Below are 25,363 nucleotides of genomic sequence, written 5' to 3' on the forward strand. Positions count from 1 at the left end.
TGGCTGTTAGATCTCATTGTGAGCATGCTATGTTGGCGTGGAATGTGTGAGACACTACCTGGCTGCCCCCAGCACATCCCCAAGTTGTGTATGTCGTTAATGCAAACAACACATTCCACTGTATGTTTCCATGTATATGTGATAAATAATTCAGACTGAATCTGAAGTCAGCCTGGGAAAGTGGTACATTGCGGGGAAGCAGATTTTCGCAAGACTCTACTGTCCAATGCAATGACTGCATGAACACAGGGAGTATACTGCACAGTATATATTGTAAAGATATGTTGTACATGTAGAGTATGTTTGTAATGTCCTGTATGCTTCCTGTGTTCACCTCACCTGCTGCAGACGGATTCATCTCTGCATTCTTTATTCCCTCTCCAGCAGTCTTCTGCCACTGACGAGACCATTAACGCTCGCTCTTCTCTCCATGGGTGCGGCTTGATCTGCTGTACGTTTCCAGCACCTCCTGCTTTTATTTTGCTTTACGTTTCAGCCGTAAGCACACCTTGGGAGTTGGCAGCAGCATTTGTTTCTGGGATTTTTGCTATTTTGTGAGAAGCAATGGGGATCTGAGTGAAAAATGCATAGCCTTAATACAAGCTGGGTCATTGTTTAAACGTCACCGCCCATTGAGATGATGTGCTGTGTGGCATGATATCTTATAAGTCAAAGACAAGTGTATTGGGACTATATTTGCGTTGAAACTGCTTGTCTTTCTTCACTGCACTAAAAGGCTGTTTTACTTAGCACAGAGACTCCCCAATTAAAAGGTGATAACATTAAATCATGATCTACACAGAAATAGCACAGGGAGCTTGCGGCTGCAGCATCTTTGGCACCAGTGAGTGTGAGGAGCAGGAACACTCTCCTCAGCAGCATAATTCACAGCTTACTGTGGTTGCCATGGAGAGGGGAGAGTGAGGGGAAGCATATGTATTCAGTGCTTGTGGTCAAACCCCTCCTTCCACCTGCAGGCCACCACTGGCGATGGCCCTCACGGACTGGTTCGTTGTGTGGCTCCAGGTACCTGTGGCATAAAGGCTCACCACTCAGATGGAGGCTGCAATAGATCTGGGCTGGCCATGTGTTGCAAGGGGGCGTTGGAAGCAGACACGGACACTGAAGTACAAGGAACAGGACTAGGGTTATCGAGATAGCAAGGTGAGTCAGGAAGAAACGACGCTGGACATTGACACAGGCCCTGGATGAGACTAGGATTCAGGGACTGGGCTAGGACGGGACCTGGACGTGGAACTAGGAACAAGGAGCCTGGACTAGGAACTCAGAACTCCGGAACCAGAGTCTGGCCAGGGACATGGAACCTGGGTCTTGGTTGGGACTCGGAACTGGAACCTGTGTCTAGGCTAGGACTTGGGACTAGGATCTTGGCAAGGACTCAGGACTAGGATCTTGGCAAGGACAGGATGTGGCTACAGGACGGGACAAGGCTCTTGGACTAGGTTTGGTTCAGCTCTTGAATTCGTCTTAGTTAGGCTTTTGGGTACGGAGCCGGGGCTCCTCCTTGGAGCGCAAGGCCGGGACCCTTTCCAAGACACAGGGCCGGGATGACTGCCAAGGTAAACTGCCAAGGATTCGGGTGGGGACGAACCAGCACAGGACGAGGAATCTCCAGCACAGGACGAGGAATCTCCAGCACTGGGCTGGGCGAGGTACTCCTGGGCTGGGCGAGGACACGAAGCTCAGACTTGGACAGGGCTGGAACACAGCACCTGGACTTGGTCTTGGATCACAGGAACACAGAGCCTTGGACTTGAGCACAGGAACACAGAAAACAGAGCCGGGAATCCTCCTTGGGAACAGGATGTAGGGCTGGGACTCGTACACAGAACACAGACACTAAACATGGGAACACAAAGAGACAGGTCCAAGCTCAACGGTAGATAGTCCCTTCTCTTGACGTGGCAAGGCTCCGGTCTCACTCTGGTCGTTTAACTTGACGGGGGTACTGACGAGATTGCAGGCAAAGGTTTCAGGTGAAGGTTTCAGAAGGAAGGGAGAGTGAACAGTCCAGCAGGTTTGAGAGGTATTTATGTGGCAGCCCACAACGAGAATCAGGTGCCTCAATTAAGGTACCCAATGGAACAAGGGAAAACAGGAAAACCCGGAATAGGGAATTGATGGACCGGACCGTGAACCGGAATGCGGACTTCACGGACTGGACCATGACACCATGAGCGTGAAAGTCGAACAACGTGAGCCCTGCAACAGTACAGCGGCTATGCTCAATACCATCAGCTCAGGCAGAAATGTGCAAACAGCTACATCCCTGCAGCAACACCAGCACCATCCCACCAGGATCCTTACCTCACCAGCTGTTGGAAGCGTAGCTTTTGGTCTGCGCATTCTGGTGCCCTTTTCCATCAGCGAAGCACAATTCAGCATCGCAGGAGCTGGTTTCAACATCTGGACAGATGGTGCTGGTAAACGTCAGTATGCTAGGGTGAATCTCACCTGGAAGAGCCCAGTCCAACTCCCCGAGGACAGGACTTTCCACCACCAACTGGTGCTGCTGCATCAAAAAACTTGTCAGGGTAATTTTCACAATGGTCTCCTAGGATGATTATCCAGCCTTGCTTATGTCTCTGTTATTGGTCAAGGTGGCGCTGGTGAACCACGGTGACGTGTTGCTGGCATTTTACAAAACTTCTAAATATACTTCTTCTGAACTACTCTCACTGCAATCTGCAGCTTGTAATTTCCCTTTAAGTAAAATATCTTTGAACCACCTCAATGAACTAGTGATTTCACGATCTTCTGAAGGACTCCATGGACTTAACTCCAGAGGATGTGGGTACAGCACCTTTAAGCGGCCAAAGGTACATTGCCATGGCTGAAAGAGAGGGAGTAGGGGAGGACTTCAAGCCCGACTGAAACTTCATCTACCCAGCAAATGTACAGTCACTGGAGAACAAGATTGAGAACCTAAGGGCAAGATTACTATGTTGGAGGGAAATGAGGAATTGCTGTGTTCTCTGTTTCACAGAGACATGGCTCACTCCTTACATGCTGGGTACATCAGCAAGACCCAAGGTCTTCTTGATACACAGGAAGAACCAGACTGCTGATTCAGAGAAGGAAAAAGTGGGGTGTCTATGTTTCATGATAATCTCTTTGTGGTGTTCAGATGCAGCAGTCTTATCGCACTCTCGTTCTCCAACCTGGAACATCTACTGATTAAGTGCCAGCTGTTCTACTGAGCAAGAGAACTCTCCTCTATGATGCTGACTGCGGTTAACATACTGTCAAAGGCCGATGTTAAGCAGGCACTCAAGGTACTGAGTGCCGCTATCAGCAAACAACAACCAGCCAACTCCAATACCTTTCAAATCATTGTTGGGGTCTTCATTCAGGGTTGTTTGAAGCAATCTCTGCCCAGTTATCATCAACGTATCACCTGCAGCGCCTGGGGATCCAACACACCATTGCAACACGCACAAGATGCTGGAGGAACTCAGCAGGCCAGACAGCATCTATGGAAATGAGTAAATAGTTGACATTTCGGGCCGACACAGCTTCTTTAGTACTTGACCACTGCTATACTACAACTAGGAATACCTACCGTTCCACACCTAGACCGCACTTCGGGAAATCTGATCACTTGGCTGTCCTCCTTCTACCTGCATGCAGAGAAAAGCTATAGAGAAAGGCACCAGAGATTAGAACAACAAAGAGCTGGTTGTGAGAGTCAGAGGAGTGGCTACAGGGTCATGTTCAATGACTTATCAGAGGATCTGAATGACTACACCATGGTTGTCACAGACTTTATAAAAACAGCTATAGATAAGTGTGTCCCCACAACATCATTTAGAGTCCTGGATGAACCATGAGATCTGCAATCTGCTGAGGGCCAGGTCAGTGACACTGATTTCTGGAGACCATGTAAAATACAAAAGGTCCAGGTATGACCTCCAGAAAGCCATCTCACGTGTGAAGTAACAATTCCAGACCAAACCTGAATCACTGAAGGACGCTCAGCGGCTGTGGCAGGTTTGAATAATATCACCTCTTACAAAATGAAACCAAGCGACACAGAGGACAACAAAGCTTCGCTCCCAGATGAACTCAATGCACTCTATGTTCGCTTTAACTGTCAGAACATGAAGGAACCTTCACGAAGTATCACAGGCGTGATGACCCTGTGATTTCCAACTCTGAGGCTGATGTGAGAGCATCCTTCAGGAGGGTAAACCCACAAAAAGCATTTGACCTAGCCGGGGTACCCGGCCAAGTACTAAAGACCTATGTTGATCAATAGGCTGGAGCATAAACCGATATCTTTAACCTCTCGCTTGGCAATCTGCAGTATTCACCTGCTTCAGGTAGACTTCAATCATACCAGTGCCTAAAAAGTACGAGGTGACCTGCCTCAATGACTCATCCAGTAGCACTTGCATTCACAATGATGAAGTGTTTTGAGAGGCTGGTGATGAAGCATATCAATTCCTGCCTGGGAAGTAACTTGGATCTGCTCCAATTTGTCCTACCACCACAAAAGGTCAACAGCAGATGCTATTTCATTGACTCTTCACTCCACCCTGGAAGATTTGGACAGCTATGATGCATACATCAGGATCTTTTTCATTGAATACAGCTCAGCATTCAATTCCATCATTCCCTCAAAACTAAGCAATAAGCTTCAAGACTTTGGCCTCAATATCTCCTTGTGCAACTGTATCCTCGATCTCCTGACCTGCAGACCTCAGTCAGCTTGGATTGGCAACATCTTAATCCTCCACAATCTCCATCAACACAGATGCACCACAAGCCTGTGTGCTTGACCCCGTCCTCTACTCACTTTATACTGTTGCAAGAATCACCCCTTGTAATAATGAGCAGAGAAACACAGAGAGATCTCTATTTACCGACAAGTACCTTTATTGTCTAAATTAACAAGCATGTGAATTTATACACTAAATAAATTCATTGCACTAACTAAATTTTCCTGACCTTTAATGAACAGTCAATGAAAAGAAAAAGTATTACCCGGGAAAGGTGTCTACGCTGGCAAGGCATTTCCCGTGGTCCTGAACTCCACGTGTCTGTGGGGTCCTCCTCATCCACGATGGTTGTTCTCTGATTGCTGAAGTTATCATCATTAAATATTTGGAGTTCCTGACTTTTGTCGTGTTCCTCACCAGTTGAACTGGTGGATCTCCATCTCATTGGCTCAAGGTTACCTGACCTACCTGCATCATCTTCTTACTGGTTCTAGTCCAGTGCTACAACCAACATTGTTTCATGGTTCTTCCCAACCCCAACCTTGCGTATTTGTGCCTTTCAACTCTGACTGGCCCAAATCAGTTAAACTAGGCAACCCAGACAGAGTCTAACGAGATTACACATCGCCTCTTTGGTAGGTCGGGCACTTTACATAATAAGTAGCTACACATCTGAGAATGATCTCAGGTTTAGCAGGTCATTACCTGGAGCTCGTTGTGCCCACATTCAATTGCCCTGATAAGATTATCCCAGGGCAAGGATCAGTTCAGAGTCCATAAAATGGGGGGAAACAAAGACAATTGGTTTATACCCTGTCCTTGATTCATCTGAATCTACTAATTTGTAGACTGTAGTTCCTTCTGGCTAACAATACTTGTGATTGTCAGGTTAAGCACAGCTTCAATGCCATATTAAAGCTTGCTGACGACACCACTGTCATTGGCCAAATCAAAGGTGGTGACAAATCAGAATATAGGAGGGAGATTGAAAATCTGCCTGTGTGCCACAACAACAACGTCTCATTCAATGTCAGCAAGACTAAGGAGCTGTTTTTTTACTACAGGAAGAGAAAACTGGAGGTCCATGACTCAGTCCTGATCAGGAGATCAGAGCTGGAGAGGTTCAGAAACTTTGAATTCCTTGGTGTTCCTTGGTGTTTCTATTTCAGAAGCTCTGTCCTGGGTTCCACACATAACAGCCATTGCAAAGAAAGTACAGCAGTGCCTCTACTTTTGTAGAAGTTTGCCAAGATTCAGTATGCCATCTAAAACTTCTATAGATGTGCAGTAGAGAGTATGTTGACTGGTTGCATCATGGCCTGGTATGGAAACGCCAATGCCCTTGAACTGAAAGCCTTCAAAAAGTAGTGGATACGGCCCAGTCCATCATGGGTAAAGCCCTTCCCAGCACTGAGCACATCCCCATGGAGTGCTGTGTCAGGAAAGCAGCATCCACCATCAATGAGCCCCACCATCCAGACCATGTTCTCTCTTCACTGCTGCCATTCGGAATGTGGTACAGGAGCCTCAGGACCCACACCACCAGGTTCAGGAACAGTTATTATCCTCCAATCATCAGGCTCTTGAACTAGAGGGGATAACGTCACTTACCCCAATACTGAACTGATTTTACAATCTATGGACTCACTTTTAAGGACTCTACAATTTATGTTCTTGATATTTATTGCTTATTTATTTATTATTATTATGATTTTTTTTTCCTTCTATATTTGCAGTTTGTTATCATTTGCACATTGGTTGTTTGACTGTGCTGTTGGGTGCAACCTTTCATTGATTCTATTGTGTACCTTGTATTTACTGTGAATGCCCACAAGAAACTCAGTATGTTCTTTGATAATAAATTTACTTTGAACTTAAGGAACAGAGGAGGGAGGCCTTTCAACGATCAGCAAGCTCGTGGCTGATCTACATCTAACTCTCTTTGTTTCATAACCTTTTGTATTCAATCTATCACACCCTTGAACGACTTAATTAATCCAGATCTTCAGAGACATTTATTGCAGGTCATTACTGTCCACTGCCTGAAAAATTGTTTTCTCCTCTTGCTTCCCAACTGTTAAGCGCCAATTATAATATCATGACCTTCTAATATGTCATACCACCAGGAGACTGCTCCTTTCTGTTCTTCTACTTTGACGAGATCGAATTGAATTGACTTTGTTTCTGACATCCTTCATACTCTTACATGAGGAGTAAAAATCATTGTTACGTCTCCATCTAAATATGCCATGTGCAATCATAGTAATTTATAATAAATAGAACAGTCAATGTAATATAGAGTACACTCAAATCAGCGTGAGTTCATCAGTCTGATGGCCTGGTGGAAGAAGCTGTCCTGGAGCCTGTTGGTCCTGGCTTTTATGCTGCGGTACCACTTCCTCGATGGTAGCAGCTGGAATAGATTGTGGTTGGGATGGCTTGGGTCCCCAATGACCCTACGGGCTACTGCTCCTCAGTCTTAGGAAGCTAACTTACAAAACTTTCCCCTGATCTTAACCACTAAAGTTTCAATATTAGACTAGAAAATTTAACTGTATCCTTTCAAATTCAATATATTTTTCCAGAACAGGAAATATCCTCAGAGAAAAGTGTACTCTAAGTTCTGTTCTAAATTTTCTTTACTCTGACTTAAATTTCATTTCTTAATTTGTTTTGTGTAGCTCTGATCATCCACCTACAGGGATGATATCAATAAGATTAAAAGAGTGCAGAGAAAATTATGTTGCAGGGACTTGAGGAGCTTTTGGGAAAGCTCCTTAGGCTTTCCCTAAATAGATGAGTAGTTTAGGTCTTTAATCCCTGGAGCGCAGGAGACTGAGCAGAGACTTACAGAGCTATACATGATTATGAAGGATATAGATAAGGTAAATGCAAGCAGGCTTTTTCCACCGAAGTCAGGTGAGACTAGAACTTGAGGCCATAGATTAAGGGTGAAATGTGAAATATTTGAGGGGAACATGGGGCGGGGATCTTCTTCACTCAGAGGGTGGTGAGTGTGTGAAGTGAGCTGCCAGTGGAAGTAGTGGATACAGGTTCAATTTCAACATTTAAGAGAAGTTTGGATGAGACGGGTATTGAGAGCTATAGTCCAAGTGAAGGTTGATGGGACTGGGCAGAATATTGGTTCAGCACAGACTAGATGGGCCAAATGGCCTGTTTCTGTGCTGTAGTGCTCTATAACTCTAGGACTAATTCCTTTTGAAATAACATCCGCACCTACACAATAAGTACAGTCACTTACCTCAATAGTTTGCACGACCTTAATCATTTTTTTTTGCTGGATGTCAAAACTTAAGGTTTTTCTAACCATTCGTCATAACCCATCCATTTTAAATGAGGATGATTGACTGCCCATTCTGGTGAGTTGTCCCCTCTTTGGAAACAGCTGGTTGATGAAAATAAAATCACCGACTGCCAGGACTGGAAATCTAAAATAACAGCAGGAAAAACCGGAGCCACTCATCGGGTCAGGCAGCACCTGTGGAAAGTGAAACAGTCAACGTTGCAGTCCTGGGACCTTCATCGGAGCTGGTAAAGACAGATTTGCTATTTTCATTTTATTTAGTCAAGAGCACTGAAATGGGATGAATCGATTTGGAGATCTGCATGATCACTGCATAAATTGTTTGAATTTGGATGACATTATTTAAAACTATTAGAGGATGAGGACGAGACAGGATGGAGGAAAATCAAGGGGCAGCAATCTGAACCAATGGATAGACGACAATTGTACATTGTGACATCCCGAGGAGCAAGAGTACCATTTAAATACCTCCAAAGATCAATGAACTTCCATCCACACTCAGCCAGTTGTAGTTACCACAAAACAAACTTAAACAAGTTGATCTTTGCAGCATTTAAGCCCTGCTTTGGAATAAAAACTTTCCATTTGTTCTCAATGAGGGGTCAGAGACAGCTAGTTAAAGATTACTTAAGATACAGAAAGCAGGCTTCAGTGCCGAGTGGCTGTTTATCACCCTGCAGGGTCAATGTTTATCCCACAGAGAGCACAACTTAAAAAATAATTACCTCATTGCAGATTGTGTGACCTTGCTGTGTTTGCTACTAGAAAGTTCTCTTTGAGCTGGTACCAGCGATTCCAAATGCAAATCCTTCTCTGATGGTCTGATTTTCTGTTGACCGAGGGAGATTTGCCATGCTGGCAACAGTCTAAGTATTATCCAGGAGGGATTATTACGAGAACGCACACCAGTCCTCATGGGGGGGGGGGGTGCGGCGGCAGGGGTCAGCAGTGGAAAGGGTGAATGTCTTCAAGTTCCTGGGCATCAACATCTCAGAGTATGCATCTCAGTCCAGCCCATTGATGCAGTCGTGATGAGGACATGCCGGGAGTGTATTCATCTGAGGAGATTTGGTAGGTCAGCAATGGCTCTTGTATGGTAGCGAGCATTCTGACAGGCTGCGCCACCATCTGGTGTGGAGGCTCCAATGCACCAGATTGAAAGAGATTGTAGAGCATGGTGGACTCAGCCTGTCCATCATGGGCACACGCCTCCCACCATAGATGACATCTTCAAAAGTCAGCACCCATCGATAAGGAGCCTCACCATCTGAGACATGTCCCCTTCTCAATACTACCTCTAGGGAGGAGGTACAAGGGTCTGAAGCCCCACACTCGACGTTTTAGGAGCAGTGCCTTCCCCCTTGCCACCAGATTTCTGTGTAGTCCATGAGCACTCCCTTGCTATTCCTCCTTTGCACTGTCAATCTATGTTCATTTATTTATAAGACCTTAAGACATAGGAACAGAATTAGGCCATTCAGCCCATCGAGTCCGCTCTGCCATTCCATCATGGTTGATCCCAGATCCCACTCAACCCCATACACCTGCCTTCTCGTCATATCCTTTGATGCCCTGACCGATCAGGAAATGACCAACTTCTATCTTAAATATACCACGGACTTGGCCTCCACTGCAGTCCGTGGCAGAGCAATCCACAGATTCACTACTCTCTGGCTAAAAAAAAATCCTCCTTACCTCCATTCTAAAGGGTTGTCCCTCAATTCTGAGGCTGTACCCTCTAGTTCTGGACAGACCCACCATAGGAAACATTTTCTCCACATCCAGCCTATCTAGTCCTTTCAACATTCGGTAGTTTCAATGAGATCTCCACGCATTCTTCTAAGTACAGGCCCAAGGCTGCCAAAGGCACCTCATATATTCATGGAATCATCCTCACAAACCTCCTCTGGACTTTCTCCAACAACAACACATCCTTTCTAAGATATGGGGCCCAAAACTGTTGACAGCACTCCAAGTGCAGCCTGACTAGTGTTTTATAAAGGCTCAGCATTATCACTTTGCTTTCATATTTAATTAGTTATTATTTTTTATTGTAACTTATAGTAATTTTATGTCTTACAATGTACTGCAGCCACAAATCAACAAATTCAATGATGTATGTCAGTGTTCATAAACATGGTCTTGATCCTGATTCAAATTATGAAGCATCCAGATTGACACTACTAATTCAGCTTCATGAATTAAGTGACAAGTTTGGATTGATTTCAATGACAGTCCCTGGACAGCTCTCAGAATGAAGAATTCCACCACTAAATCCCAAACAGTCTGCCATCAAGGGCAATTTGCCGTGCATATGGCACCACCAGTTCTCTTTCTGACTGGAGGTGAAAAGCTGGAGCTCGATCACTCCATTTCTGACCAAGGTTGTTTCTAGACTTTGTGTGTGATCAAGGATAAAACAGACAGACTCTCCCCTCCTCATTAGCCTTGGGATGGGATGATGAAAGATGCTGGGACCAAGCCCAGCAGCTCTAGGAGAAGCCTGGAGTGGGAAGTAGGAAAGGGGAAGGGAAAGCAGCAGCTGAAGACTGGAATCCTCCCCCCTTCTGTTCCCACATCCACCAGATACAGAGCACCTGCTTGGGAGACAGTACAGCAGAGGGAACGCCAGGGAACTTCATCGTTTGAGCTTGACCTTGGTGCTTCGGTAGTTCCTTCCCACAGGACCGGAGCTGAGTTCATCCCCGGCTTTAGCGCGTGGACACATGACTTCAGTTACTGAGGGAGAAACAAATGCAGATGTTGAGTTGGGACCACCAAACAGGTATCAGTGTCATCTGGCTGTAGTAAACCGATAATGGGGGGGGGGGGGGGGGGAGGTTGTCAGTGTAAACCAACTGAAGTACACCATAATGCGGGTGGGCGGGGCAGTGTACACGAACTGACATTCACTGATAATCGGCGGGGGGTGAAGTACACTGATACTGTGAAACGGCTGAATTACACTGTAATGGGGTGGGTGGTGTGAGTGTAAGCTGACTGATTCTGTGAAGCAGCTGAATTACACCACTCTGCTTGCTGTGGCATGTTACAAGTGCACTGCTTCTCTCCAAAGTGTGAGGGGCTGCATTAGGTGAAGTGTTACATCGCAGTTCAGTTTCCTCTCCTGTTCTGTGTCACCTCACTTCAGTCTGAAACAATTGAGACCTGGAACACATGAAAAGAGATGGTATTTAAGTGGGCTGAACCACTGGGTGAGGTTGTATTGACAATTACAAGTGGGTTATATTCACAATGGATGTGTTTCAGTTACAATTGCCACTGCGGAACAGTCGCCCTTGTCACTTATGCCTTAAAGTATTAAATATGCCAAATGTGTTAAAGGAATACATAATCTATCTCTCACCAATAAAGTTAAGCAACCAGTAATTAGTTTCAGTGTTCGTTCAGTATTGTTCCCTCTATGTCGATACACTAGCTTGAACAGATCACTAATTTTGAAAACAAAATGTGGAGCATGCATTCCCTCATTTGGGAACCTTGCTGAGTTAAATTGCATCACAAACACAAGAAAATCGGCAGATGTTGGAAATTCAAGCAGTACCCACAAAATGCTGGAGGAACTCAGCAGCCCAGGCAGCATCTGTGGAAAAAAAGTACAGTCGACGTTTTGGCTGAGATCCTTCATCAGGACAGGAAAAAAAGATGAGAAGTCAAAGCAAGAAGGCGAGGGGAGGGGATGAAGAAATACAAGGAGCTAGGTGATAGGTGAAACCAGGAGAGGGGAAAGGGATGAAGGAAAGAGCTGGGAAGTTGATGGGTGAAAGGGATAAAGGGCTGGAGAAGGTGGAATCTGATAGGAGAGGATAGAAGACAGTGGAAGAAAGGGAAGGGGAAGGAGCACCAGAGGGAGGTGATGGGTAGGTAAGGAGATAAGTGATAGAGGGAAACGGGAATGAGAATGGTGAAAGTGTCGGGGGGGGGGCCATTACCGAAAGTTTGAGAAATTGATGTTCAAAGATTGTAGACAGGTGGTCTTCCAATCCTTGCTAGATGTGAGATAGATTGCAGATGGGTGATCTCCTAGTCCACGATCTTCCTCTTTTTCATGGTGCTGATGAAGGGTCTCGGCCTGAAATGTCGACAGTTTACTCGTTTCCTACCCCGCCGTTCTGGCAGTATTTTGTGTGAGTTAAATTGTGTCATGTGGGCACCATGGCAGTGTAGCAGTTAGCGCAAGGCTATTACAGACTGGGGTATCAGAGTTCAGAGTTCAATTCTGGTGTCCTCCGTAAGCAAGTTTATACATTAGTTCCCGTGTGCCTGTGGGTTTCCTCCAGGTGCTCTGGTTTCCTCCCACAGTCCAAAGATGTCCCAGGTAGTAGGTTAATTGCACACTGTAAGTTGTTCTGTGACAAGGCGAGGGTTAAATTAGTGGGTTGCTGGGTGGTGTGCTCAGTGACCCAGAAGGACATGTACTGCACTGTAGCTCTAAATAAAAATTATTAATAATATTAATAACTTACTTCTAGAGCAATTTTCATATAGATGATGTAGCTCAAAGTGCTTTTCAAAGGGATGAAGTGAAAATAAAAGTCAAAAAGATGTTAGTTAAAAGCAAGGTTAAATAAATAGGTTTTGAGCTGGCATTTAAAAGTGTCAACTGGGTCTCGCATCTCTTATAACTTTAGGGATTGAGTTCCACAGTTTGTGAGCATATATTAAAAAAGCTGACATGCCAATTTTCTTTTGAGGGAGATGGTTTAAATTTAAGAGACCAGCAGAAGACCCGAGAGTTCGAGCAGGATTTGAGATGTACTCTGGCTCCAGACCACTGAGAGTTTTAAAAAAAACACCCAAGGTTAAATTAACCCTGTTCCAGTAAAAGCAGGCTTCCCTACCTAATGAGCATTTCACTTCCAATGAGCTACCCAGCTACGAAAGCTAAGCTCTCAGCTGTGATTTAATTGTTGCTTGCAGATTCTCGATGATCTGTTCCTTGACGAAGAGTTGACCCTGCAGCTCCAGTCTCAGCCCTCACCTGCCCTGAATGTGGTTCAAGGTGATCTGAACCGCTTGACTCCAGCAGTGAGAGACTTTGTGGAAGAGAGTGCGAAGCTGTGTCAGCCAGCCAGCATCCACATCTGCGATGGAAGCGAGAAAGAGGACAGGCAGCTTCTGTCCCTGATGGAGGAGCAGGGAATGATCAAACGCCTACACAAGTACCAGAACTGGTGGGTAGCTTCCCTCTCTGCAGTGCATTTGGATACACAACTCTAAGTTTCACTTCACCCACAGAACAGCAGCAGCATTTTAATTTCTGAATCCCTCACCATTAACAATCACAACATATACCATGGCCACAAGAGCAAGGAGGCAGCGTATTGTCTGGCCTGCAACCTTTAACCTGTCTACCTATAACCCTTCCACCATCTACAAGTTGGGGTGGTGATGGAGTGTGCATCCTGTGACTATCGGGATGAGTACAGCTCCCGGCAAAGTCAACCAGCACACCATGAATGAGATCAAACCACCACTATCCTCATCATTATGTGACGTGGGCGATGCATCTGTCTTTACTCTGAAAAGTTCTAAGAAGCTCTTCAAAACTTTTTTGCCTGTCCCTCACTTGATGTAGCTCATAACTGTCATGTGCTGCCGATGGCAACTTTTCTTCCATCAATTTTTCCCGTCACTGCACGATGTTCATGCTTCTCTTTCTTCAGTACCTGTCCCAGAAATTCTAGCTGCTGTTTCCTGATTGATGATATCAGCTCTCTTCTTATTCAAGCTTTTCGCAACACTTCCCCATTTGTTACTCTGTCCTTCCACGATATCTTCATCACTCTTCTCAAAAACCACATTCCTACAGCTTTGAGTTTTCCTTCATTTTGCTTTGATACCGTCCAGCATTTGCTTCCATACGTTGGTTTGGAATGAATGTAGCTCCACAACACTCTGAGTTTCCAACTCACAGAAATGATGTTCCTTAGCATCTTGCTCAAATGTTCAACAGGTACCTTCTTAGAGCTTCTCTTTCATATCCTAGGTTGTTTAAATTTATCTACCAATTACCATGCCTGGTATACTGCTAATCTCCCTTAGAATCTTCTTGCTATAAAATTTAAATGGGTCAGACGAGAGAACACAAAACTATCTAACTCCCCTCTTAATCTGGACAAAATCACTTGTCTCATTTTCAGCCCTCATTCCTGCTCATTGTTCCCAATACACATTTCTGATCATTCTGATATCAAACCAGTCCACAAAGTTGCTACCTCATCCATCACCCTAAACATTCACCCCCTTCATTGCCAGCACACGGTGACTGGTATTGATATTGGAATTGGTTTACTATTGTCACAAGCCCCAAGGTTCAGTACCAAGCTTGTCTGATATATTGTTGATACACATCACATCATTACACAGTGCATTTGGGTAGAACAAGGTAAAACAATGACAATACAGAATAAAGTGAATACGTTACCAAAACTGTGTGGTACAGGTAAATGATAAAGTGGTATATCATAACGAGGTATATTATGACCTCAAGAGTCCATCTTATCCTACAAAGGAGACTAATAACAGTAGGATGGTGTAAGGAAACATAGAGGAGGTTTGACCCAAAGCAGAGCAGCTGAGATGATTTAGCGTTGCATGATAAATTTAATAATCAGCTTTAAAATAACAAGCCATGAGGGGCCACAAAACAAGGGAGATCAGATACAAAGCTCACAGGCAACAAGATAACTGAAGGCTAGGAGCAACTGGTTGAGGCTGGCTGGTTCGATGAGTGAACAAAGACTGTGGATGAGAGCTGGGTTTAAATAGGCTGCAGGTGACAAGTTGGAAACGAGTGGCAGGTATCTCCTAGTTGAGTGAAGACTGAGAGGTGCCTATCCTGTGCAAGCGTGACACCTTTGAAGTTTACCCCCTCACCTTAAATGCATGCTCTCTTGTATTAGTTTTCCTTGCACTAATAATAATCCATGCAAAATTCTTAACGAGCCTGATGGTGATTCCCCGGCTGCGGATTCTGTAATCAGGGTCGTAGTTCCAAAGTAAGGCAATCAGACTGGAATGTTTTCACGAGAGTGTTGTGAATCTTTGCAGTGCTCTGCCTGAGACGGCAGTGGAGGCCCAGTCACTGAGTAAATTCCAAACCAAGTTTGATAGAGTTCTGGATCTGAGGGGAAATGAGGAAGGTGAGATCAGTGTAGGAAGTGGAAGATCAGCCAGTGAATGGGAAAGCAGGAACGAGGGGCCGAATGGCCGTGTCCTGCATCTTTATCTGATGGTGAACGAGCAGTGTTCCAGTTCCTGCAACACCCAACACAGAGCAAGAATTCTCACTCCGAGGACAGCAAGAAATAATTATTTGTACAGTAGTGAAGAACTGTAAGAGGTTAACGAAGTGAAAATTTGAGGAATTGTTGCTTGACCTATAATAGAAATAAACGAATTATGCTTTGTGAGCATATTATTTCCACTACCTCGACAGTGTTGGCAGGACTTGATTGAGGTTGCTAGGGCACCGAATTAACTGCACATACCTATAATATCATCACACTCTTTATGGCAAATGTGCAGTGATTCACTTGTTGCAACATTTTGCACAGAGGGAGAATTCCTAGTTTGCAAAGTGACAAGGAGGAACACTCATTGATGCAAAGCAAGTGGCAAATATCAGCATGGCTGATCATTACAGTTTGAGGCAGAACATGGATCCAGGCCTCTTTCAGGGACACCACATACCAACAGGCACAACCATATAAGTTAGAAAACACAATGCATAGAGTTCACTGTCCCATCCCCTTGGTGCTTCACCCCACACACGTGCATTATACTCAACACAGAACTCCCACCTTACAGATCTGGCTTGTGCATTAGCGTATTGGTGGCAGAACGGTGCCCTTGGTTCTGAATGATTACAGATTACGGTGAGGCTGTAACTGTGAGGACTGCCTGACCTTAACGACCAGTCACTGCTGCTCATTCTCACCACCTTTCATCACCTCCAGCTGGCTGGCTCGCACAGATCCCAAGGACGTTGCTCGTGTGGAGAGTAGAACGGTGATTGTGACCCCTGAGCAGAGGCAAACCATTCCCATAACAAAGAATGGAGTGAGCCAGCTCGGGCGATGGCTGTCAGAGAAGGAGTTTGAAAAGGCCTTCAATGCACGATTTCCAGAGTGTATGAAAGGTACAGGCATTAATTCAACCTCCCACCCCTGTACATTGATGTGAGTTGTGCTCATTCACAATAATAATTATGCCAGAGTTATTGAACCTTCCATGTGGATCTGTCCAAGTCTCAGTTACATGTCTGTTGGCCACATCCCTCACCACTCAGGATACTAACATGGTTTCTGATCTGTGTCAACCCTACACCTAACTCTGCAGTGACAAGGTCAGCTTACAAACACAGATATTACAAACAAATTTCCTAACAGCACTGCTTGTACAAATCAAATAGTTCTACTGATGCTCACAGAGTAGAAGGTGCAAATCAGAGACCTTATCATATTCCACAATTTCAATTGTACAAATCAGAGACCCTACCGAATCTCACAATTTCAATTGTATAAATCAGAGACCCTACCATATTTCACAATGTATATTCTACAAATCAGAAGGCCCTTCTGTATTTCACAGTGTAGATTGTCGAAATCAGTGACCCTATTGTATTTCACAGTGTAGATTGTTGAAATCAGTGACCCTACCAGATTTCACAGTGTAGATTGTTGAAATCAGTGACCCTATCGTATTTCACAGTGTAGATTGTTGAAATCAGTGACCCTAAAGTATTTCACAGTGTAGACTGTACAAATCAGAGACCCTATCGTATTTCACAATTTCAATTGTACAAATCAGAGACCCTACCGAATCTCACAATTTCAATTGTATAAATCAGAGACCCTACCATATTTCACAATGTATATTCTACAAATCAGAAGGCCCTTCTGTATTTCACAGTGTAGATTGTCGAAATCAGTGACCCTATTGTATTTCACAGTGTAGATTGTTGAAATCAGTGACCCTACCAGATTTCACAGTGTAGATTGTTGAAATCAGTGACCCTATCGTATTTCACAGTGTAGATTGTTGAAATCAGTGACCCTATCGTATTTCAGTGTAGATTGTCGAAATCAGTGACCCTAAAGTATTTCACAGTGTAGACTGTACAAATCAGAGACCCTATCGTATTTCACAATTTCAATTGTACAAATCAGAAACCCTACCATATTTCACAATGTACATTCTACAAATCAGAAAGCCCTTCCGTATTTCGCAGTGTAGAACCTGCTGAATTTTACTGTGTAGGTTGTACAAACCACAGGAATCCTACTGTATTTTGCAGAGTAGATATGTGCAGTGACTAAATCTGAATTAATATTTCAGTAATAAGGATTTTTCCATCAGTGACTTTCTACCCCAGCTTTCATTCTTCAGGGCGTACAATGTACCTGATCCCATTCAGCATGGGACCTGTGGGGTCACCTCTGTCCAAAATTGGCGTCCAGCTCACAGACTCGCCGTACGTTGTGGTCAGCATGAGGATTATGACTCGTATGGGATCAGCGGTGCTGGAGTCCCTGGGCAGTGGCCAATTTGTGAAGTGTCTCCATTCAGTGGGGTGTCCCCTACCATTGAAGAGTGAGTGTGAATCCTACTGTTTGAAAGAAAGGGTTGTTGCTGTCTGAGTGTTTGGGGGGATGGGGTCTGATTATGTATTGATCTTCTGGTGACAATCTGCCTCTTGTGTGTAGAGCCGCTGGTCAGTAACTGGCCCTGTAATCCTGAGCTGACCCTAGTTGCCCACATCCCTCAGCGCAAGGAAATCATCTCATTTGGAAGTGGCTATGGTGGGAACTCCCTGCTGGGGAAGAAGTGCTTTGCTCTGCGCATCGCCTCGAGGATTGCCAGGGATGAGGGCTGGCTGGCTGAGCACATGCTGGTAAGGAGATGGAGCTGCCCTTGGTGAAGGGTCATTCAGCAGCTGAAGATTCTCAGGAATATATTTCTGCCGTCAGTTTCTCACCAGCCTCTCTCCTCCCTCCACAGATTTTGGGAGTAACCAACCCCAAAGGTCAGAAGAAGTACATTGCTGCAGCTTTCCCCAGTGCTTGTGGCAAGACCAACATGGCCATGATGAGCCCAACATTGCCTGGCTGGAAAGTGGAGTGTGTGGGAGATGACATTGCTTGGATGAAATTTGATGAGCAAGGTTTGTTCACTTTGACACATCTCTGTAGCTGAAGGCAGATGAGACAAAATAATTGTAAGGGGAAGTTTTAGAGTCAGAGAGTCATAGAATAATACAGCAGGGAAACAGGCCCTTCAGCCCATCTGGTTGATGCTGACCACAGCATGCTCCCTGTCAGTCCCAGTTGCCCACATTCGGACTACAAACCCCTTCCTTCCATGTGGAATATTGCAATGGTACCCTCTGAAAGGCAGCTTCTGGCAGTTCATTCCATGTACTTTCTGTAAAAAGAAGTTACCTCTCAGGACTCTATTAAACCTCTCCCTTCTTGCCTACTAGTAGTGCCTTCTAGTTTTATACCCTCTATTCTCTGGGGAAAAGACTGTGGTTTCCGCCTTATCCATAGTTTCTACGAAGTTACCCCTCAGCATTCACTGCACTCCAGGGAATAAAGATCCAGTTACATCCGTATTACTCAGACCCACTAGACCAGGTTGCATCCTTGTAAATTTCCTGAAGCCGTAGTGTGATAGAGTACGGCCACGCTAAAGGAGGACCTTTGGCCCATTAGTCCATACTGAACTGTTATCCTGCCTGGTCTCTTCGACCCACATGTGGACTATAGCCCTTCATGCTCCTCCCATTTCTCTTTTTTTAAGTGTTGAAATCAAACCTGCGTCCACCGCTTCTGCTGGAAGCTGATTTCACACTCACATCGCCCTCTGAGTGGAAAAAGTTCCCCTTAAATATTCGACCTTTCTTTCTTTCTTTTCAAATCTTTTTATTGTTGTATTCCCTCTGTACTCTTTTTATTGTTATATTATACAGAAAAAATATCATGAGTACATTGAAGTAACAACACTTATAATGTCTCAAAAAAGACATTATCTTAAAGGTTAAAAAAATGTTTGTGATAACAAAAAAAACTTACTAAGCAGAAAAGTGAGGAAAAAAAAGAACCCATTAGGTGTACAACCTCGGAGCCATGCGTCATACAAAAGGCTTCTGAAAAATAAACATCAAACCGCCAGCTAATTCAACCGTTCACCCTTAACCTATGACCTCTAGTTCTAGTCTCACCCAACCTCCGTAGAAAAAACCTGCTTGCATTTACCCTTCATATTTTCTATACCTTTATGAAATCTTTCCTCATTCTCATCCTACACTCTAGGGAATAAAATCCCAACCTTTTTCTGTAACTCACGACGTCATCCTGGCAACATATTTGCATATTACCTCTGTACTCTTTGAATCTTATTCATATCTTTCCTATAGGTATGTGACCAAAACCACACACAATACTCCAAATTAGGCCTCACTGACAACTTCAGTACAACTCGCCAACTCCCATACTCAGCACTTTGATTTATAAAGGCCAATGTGCCAAAAACTTTCTTTATGACCCTATCTACTTGTGAAACCACTTTCACGGAATTATGCATCTGTATTAAGACTGCTCTGATCATATGTCTACTGGTTTCCTCAGTACTCTGTTATTCACAGTGAAAATCCTACCCTGGTTTGTCCTGCCAAAGTGCAACACCTCATATTTGCATTAAATTCTGTCTGCATTTTTCAGCCCCTTTATTTCAGCTGCTACAGCTGATGCACACTTTGGTAGCCTTCCTCGCTGCCCACCATGCCCTCAGTCTTGGTGTCATCCGCAAACTTGCTGATGCAGTTCACCGCATTATCGTCCAGATTGTTGATATAGACAACGACAGGAATGGGCTCAGTACCAATCCCTGGTGCACAACACTATCCGCAAAGCTCCAGTCAGAGAGGAGACCGTCTATCCCTCTGGCTTCTCCTGTGAAGCCAATGTCAAATCAGACTTACTGCCTCATCCTTTCAATTTATTCTGACCACTGTGCGTGATGTGAACATGGCGGGTCTGTTAATAACCTGGCCTCCTTGTTCCTTTCCCTAGGAAACCTAAGGGCAATCAACCCAGAAAATGGCTTCTTTGGTGTCGCCCCTGGGACTTCGATGGATACAAACCCAAACGCCATGAAGACCATTTGTAAGAACACCATCTTCACCAATGTGGCAGAGACCAGTGATGGTGGTGTTTACTGGGAAGGCATCAATGAAACTCTGCCCCCCAATGTCACAGTGACATCGTGGAAGAACAAAAGGTGGACCGAGGAAGACGGAGAACCGTGTTCACACCCCAACTCCAGGTTCTGTGCTCCCGCCAGGCAGTGTCCGATCATAGATCCGAATTGGGAGTCTCCTGAAGGCGTTCCCATTGAAGCAATTCTCTTCGGAGGGCGAAGGCCAAATGGTACAAAGATCTATTCTATAAAGCAGTACTAATAAGCATTAGAAACATACTCTGTAGATTTCTGGCTTCGAATAGGAGCCACAGCTCAGGGAGCTCCATCACTCCATTTTCTCAATGGAGTCTTTGTAAATCAAATGGTCCAAGTTTGAACCTGGTTATGCAACTTGAAATGGTGTCTCTGGCTCAGAGGGAAATGTTTAATGGTAACCTGTCCATCGGTCCTAGCCTCTATCCCTCTCTGTTTCACGAGGTTGGGCTCTCCTCCGAGAAACAGTGTGTGTTCAGTTCTAGTGTAGATCTGACAAAGTGTTGTCATCTAGATTTGAGACGATGTCCAAGCTAAGTTCTGTCTCTGTTATCTGTGGTGCACCTTGAGGCAGTATTTGGGAAGTTATTATAGATCTCACATTATTTTCCATCAAATCACAGAGCATCTTGTGGAGAGGGTTACAAAAGCCTGGAAGCATGTAGCACCCAACTCAAAGCCAGCTTCTACCCTGCTGTATAGGACTCTTCAATGGCTTCTTGTACAATGGAATGGACTCTTAACCTCCCAGTCTACCTCATCATGATCTTGCACCTTCTCTGTAGCTGTTACACTTTATTCTGTATTGTTATTGTTTTACTTTATTCTACCTCAATGCACTGTGCTGTCTGATTTGTATGAACATTGTGCAAGGCAAGCTTTTCACTGTATCTGGGTACATTGATATGATTAATTATATAAACGTGATAGGAATGGACTAAGTTCACAACCGAAATTTTTCAGAATGAATGAAGGTCAAAGGAGTTTCCTGGTCTACATCAGGACGTTGCAGATCACCCATCCCACCACCATATGATCACAATCCCAATTCAGATGAGCCTTGGCTGGGGACAGCGTAGGAGGGATAGCAAAGTACAAACATATTTCACATTGTGGGTCAGCTGTCACCATCAAAACCCTCCTGTCCTGTTCTGTTGCAGGGGTCCCTCTGGTGTACGAAGCGTTCAACTGGCAGCACGGGGTGTTCGTTGGAGCAGCCATGAGATCCGAGGCTACAGCTGCAGCTGAACACAAAGGTATGAGGGAGGAACTGGGGCAGGGTGTGCTGTGAGTGATGCACCGAGGGGATGCAATGCATCTGGGTTTTCAGAAGGCCCTTGACGTCCTACCTGAGAAATGTGCATGGGAAAGTGAGGAACATGGGGCTGGGATAATAAACTGGCATGGATGAAAACTGGTTGACTGACAGGAAGAAGAAAGTAGGAACAAATGGTGCTTTACAGGAGGACAGGCAGTCAATAGCAAGGTACCGCCAGGGATCCGTGTGTATCCGCAATATATGAAAGTCACGGATAAGGGAAACAAATACCAGTTTGTGAATGGCACAAATGGTGGAACAGTTAGAGCTGAGAGGAGGATGCAGGAGGCTTCAAGGCAATTTAAATTACTCTCATTGTGGAAAAGATGTGGAAGCTTTAGAGAGAGTGCAGATGAGTATTAACAGAATGCTGTCCGGACTAGAGGGCACGTCTTATGAGGACAGGTTGGGAGAAGAAAGGCTTTTCTCTTTGGGTAAAAGGAGGGTGAGTGGTGACTTGATAGAGGTGTACAAGATAGTAAGAGCCACAGACAAGGCGTTCAGCCAGAGACTTTTCCCAGGTCATTAATGACTAATACAAGGAGACATTGTTTTAAGGTGATTGGGGGAGGAATGGGGGGGAGTGTCAGAGAATAAATTCTTTACACAAAGCGTGGTGGGTGCATGGAACATCCTGCTATGGTTGGTGGTAAAGGCTGATACATTAGGGGCATTTTAGAAACTTTTAGATAAGCACATAGAAAAACGGAGGGTTATGTAGGAGGGAAGGGTTAGATTGATTAAAAGGCCAGCACCACATTGTGGGCTGAAGGGCCTGTACTGTGCTTATGTTCTATATTTTATAGCATGGGCAATACATGGCAGATGCAGTGGTAAGGTGGAGGAATGTAAAGTTATTCTCTTTAACAGGGAAACCAGAAAGTAAAATCATTCAAATGATAATAATTTGGGAAATGTCGAAAGGGATCTCGGGGTCCTTGTGTAGTAATTGATAGGTGTAGTTGAGGAGGCAAGTGGTCTGTTAGCCTTTGTTGTAAGAGGGTTTGAGTACAGGAGGGACAATGTCTCATTACAGCAACAAAAGTCCTTGAGTAGCCTCACGCGTGGGAATACTGTGTGCAGCTTTGGACTCTGTCCTTAAAGAAGGACAATACTTACTGTATTCTGGATTGCACGGAATCTCACCAGACTGATTCCTGGGATCACAGGATTCTCTCTTGAGTTAAGAAGGTGTCATGGTAGCAGAGTAGTTCGTACAACACTGCTACAGCTCATGGGCTGGAGTTCGGACCTGTCAGGAGTTTGTACATTCTCCCCATGACCACGTAGGTTTCCTTCAGGTGCTCCAGCTTTCTCCCGCAGTCCAAAGACGTACCGTTGGTAGGTTAATTGGTCAGGGTAAATTGTCCTGTGATCGCCGAGCATTAAATCGGTAGGCTGCTGGGCGGTGGAGTTTGCTGGGCTGGAAGGGCCTGTTCCACACTGTATCTCTAAATCTTCACCAGGGATTTGGAAGAATGTGAGGAAACAGACAAAATTCTGATAAAGACTGACAGACTGGATGCAGAGAGGATGTTTCCTCTGGCTGGAAGTCTAGAGCAAGGGGTCACAATCTCAGCATATGGGGGCAAGACATTTAGGACTGAGGTGAAGTGTAGTTACTACACTCTCAGAGGGAGAGGGACCAGTGGAATTCACGGGGTTAGACACCAAGTCACTGATAATATTAAAGGAAATAGCCAGATTTGTAGACTAGGAGCTGGACAGAGACAGGAATATGGCAACGAGATTGTGAATACACCACACTGCGTAGCGGTTGGCGTGATGCTATTACAGCTCACGGTATCAGAGTTCAGAGTTTAATTCTGGTGCATCTGTAAAGAGTTTATACGTTTTCCCTGTGACTACATGGGTTTCCTCCGGCTGCCCCAGTGTCATCCCACAGACCATAGAAGCACCGGTCAGTAGGTTAATTGGTCATTGTAAATTGACCTGTAGTAGGCGAGGGTTAAATAGGTGGGCCACTGGGCAGTGCAGCTCGTTGGGCTGGAGGGGCCTGTTCCACACTCTCCCTTTATATAAACAAAATAATCATCCATATTTGTCTTGACCAGGGTAGCAACTTTGATGGGCTGAATGGCCTGCTCCTACTACTTCACATGTCTTTATGCATGTCCCAAATGGGTTTCTCTGAGAATCTGTCAATATTGCAGAGCATAACATTTTACTTTTGAATGTTAATTCCACATGCGCCTTGGAGCAAATTGAATATTTGCTTCCAGTTCCATGGCTCAGGATTGTGCCCAGTATGTTTACTACAGTGCTACCCATTCCAACAGGCATTGTCTTTGTTCAATATAAACCAGTAAGCTGTGCCTTTACATTTGAGTCCAGCACGAAGGTTGTGGTGTAAAGGAGTTTGTTTGCACACTGAAGACGCATGAAGCAGTGACCCCCATGCTTCCCTGGGCACCAGTTCTTTGCCACTCCTCTCTCGTTCTTTACCAGTTCTTTACCACTCCTCTCTCGTTCTTCACCAGGTAAAGTCATCATGCACGATCCGTTTGCCATGAGGCCTTTCTTCGGGTACAACTTTGGCAAGTACCTGTCCCACTGGCTCAGCATGGGGCATAGGCCCTGCTCAAGGCTTCCCAAGATCTTCCACGTCAACTGGTTCCGCAAGGACGAGCACAACAACTACCTGTGGCCGGGCTTCGGCGAGAACTCGCGAGTCCTGGAGTGGGTGTTCCGGAGGATTGAGGGGGAGGACTGCGCCAAGTTCTCTCCATTGGGCTTCATTCCCAAGGATGGAGCTCTGAACCTCGACGGCCTGGCTAACGTGAACATGGATGAGCTGTTCCGTATCGACAGGGAGTTCTGGGGAGGGGAGATAAAAGAGATCAGAAAATATTTTGAAGAACAGGTCAACGATGACCTTCCTAGCGAAATAGCCAATCAGCTGCTGCAGTTAGAACTGAGAATAAATCGCTTGTAACAAAGGCCAGTTGATAAGAATAGAACAATAACCATGTTTAGAAATATAAAGATATAAAATTTCTCCTGATGGGCGATCTAGTTAGAGGGGTTCCAACTTTGAAGAAAAGAGCAGACCCTTCCTGTGATTTTATTTCTGACCTGCACTGAACTCACTGACAGCCAGTGGAGGCAACTGGCCTCAATGACTCTTTGTTATCTAAGGGGAGATTCAGAGTTCAGGCCACGGTTTGTGGTTTTTGCACGCGTGTGTCTTTGGCCAGAGTACATACGTGTTCAAGGGGCAGCCATTTTAGAGAGTTACTTTAAGAAACCAGGGTTAGTACAGCCTTGTTTTGTACTGAATGAAGAACAGAAAGCATATTTCGGTATAGAGTCACATTGGGTGAGGGGAGAGAAGGGTGAGAGGGTGAGGGTTACCCAAACTGCAGAAAAGACTGCCTGAACGATATCGAAGAACATTTTCTGCTTACGATTAAATAAATAAAGTTTTTAAATACTCTGATTTTTTTTAATTTTATAATAAAAAGCCTTGTCAAGTTTCATACAGCCCAAATTGTATAATGTGGTTTAAGCATTAATATATATAGGTGGAAATCCACATTTGCTTTTGTTATCAAATACTTTTGACAATATCCACTGAACTACTCTGAGGATGCTTGGGTTAATTTAATCCTGAAGTGTTCTGACATTTTAATCTGGGCTGCTCTTAATTATTATTTACATAAGGTCAGTACGGCCTGTCTCACCTACCAAATATTC

General features: G+C 44.8%; 1 protein-coding gene across 1 annotated transcript; it reads left to right on the forward strand.

Moving 5' to 3' along the window:
- Positions 1–1,568: 1,568 nt before the first annotated feature.
- LOC140210494 (phosphoenolpyruvate carboxykinase, cytosolic [GTP]-like) lies at positions 1,569–24,602 on the forward strand. Its single transcript, XM_072279490.1, has 9 exons — positions 1,569–1,580; positions 13,009–13,262; positions 16,050–16,231; positions 17,482–17,685; positions 17,799–17,986; positions 18,094–18,256; positions 20,166–20,522; positions 21,489–21,584; positions 24,148–24,602. The coding sequence occupies exons 1-9, from the start codon at positions 1,569–1,571 to the stop codon at positions 24,600–24,602; spliced, it is 1,911 nt and encodes a 636-aa protein (XP_072135591.1).
- The last annotated feature ends 761 nt before the right edge of the window (positions 24,603–25,363 follow it).

The sequence above is a fragment of the Mobula birostris genome, chromosome 2 (assembly GCF_030028105.1).
Source record: "Mobula birostris isolate sMobBir1 chromosome 2, sMobBir1.hap1, whole genome shotgun sequence".
Classification (NCBI taxonomy): domain Eukaryota; kingdom Metazoa; phylum Chordata; class Chondrichthyes; order Myliobatiformes; family Myliobatidae; genus Mobula; species Mobula birostris.

Coding starts and splice junctions, on each gene's coding strand:
- LOC140210494 (XM_072279490.1), top strand. Junction 13,263..16,049: donor CTACACAAGTACCAGAACTG/GTGGGTAGCTTC, acceptor CATCACCTCCAG/CTGGCTGGCTCGCACAGATC. Junction 18,257..20,165: donor GATGAAATTTGATGAGCAAG/GTTTGTTCACTT, acceptor TCCTTTCCCTAG/GAAACCTAAGGGCAATCAAC.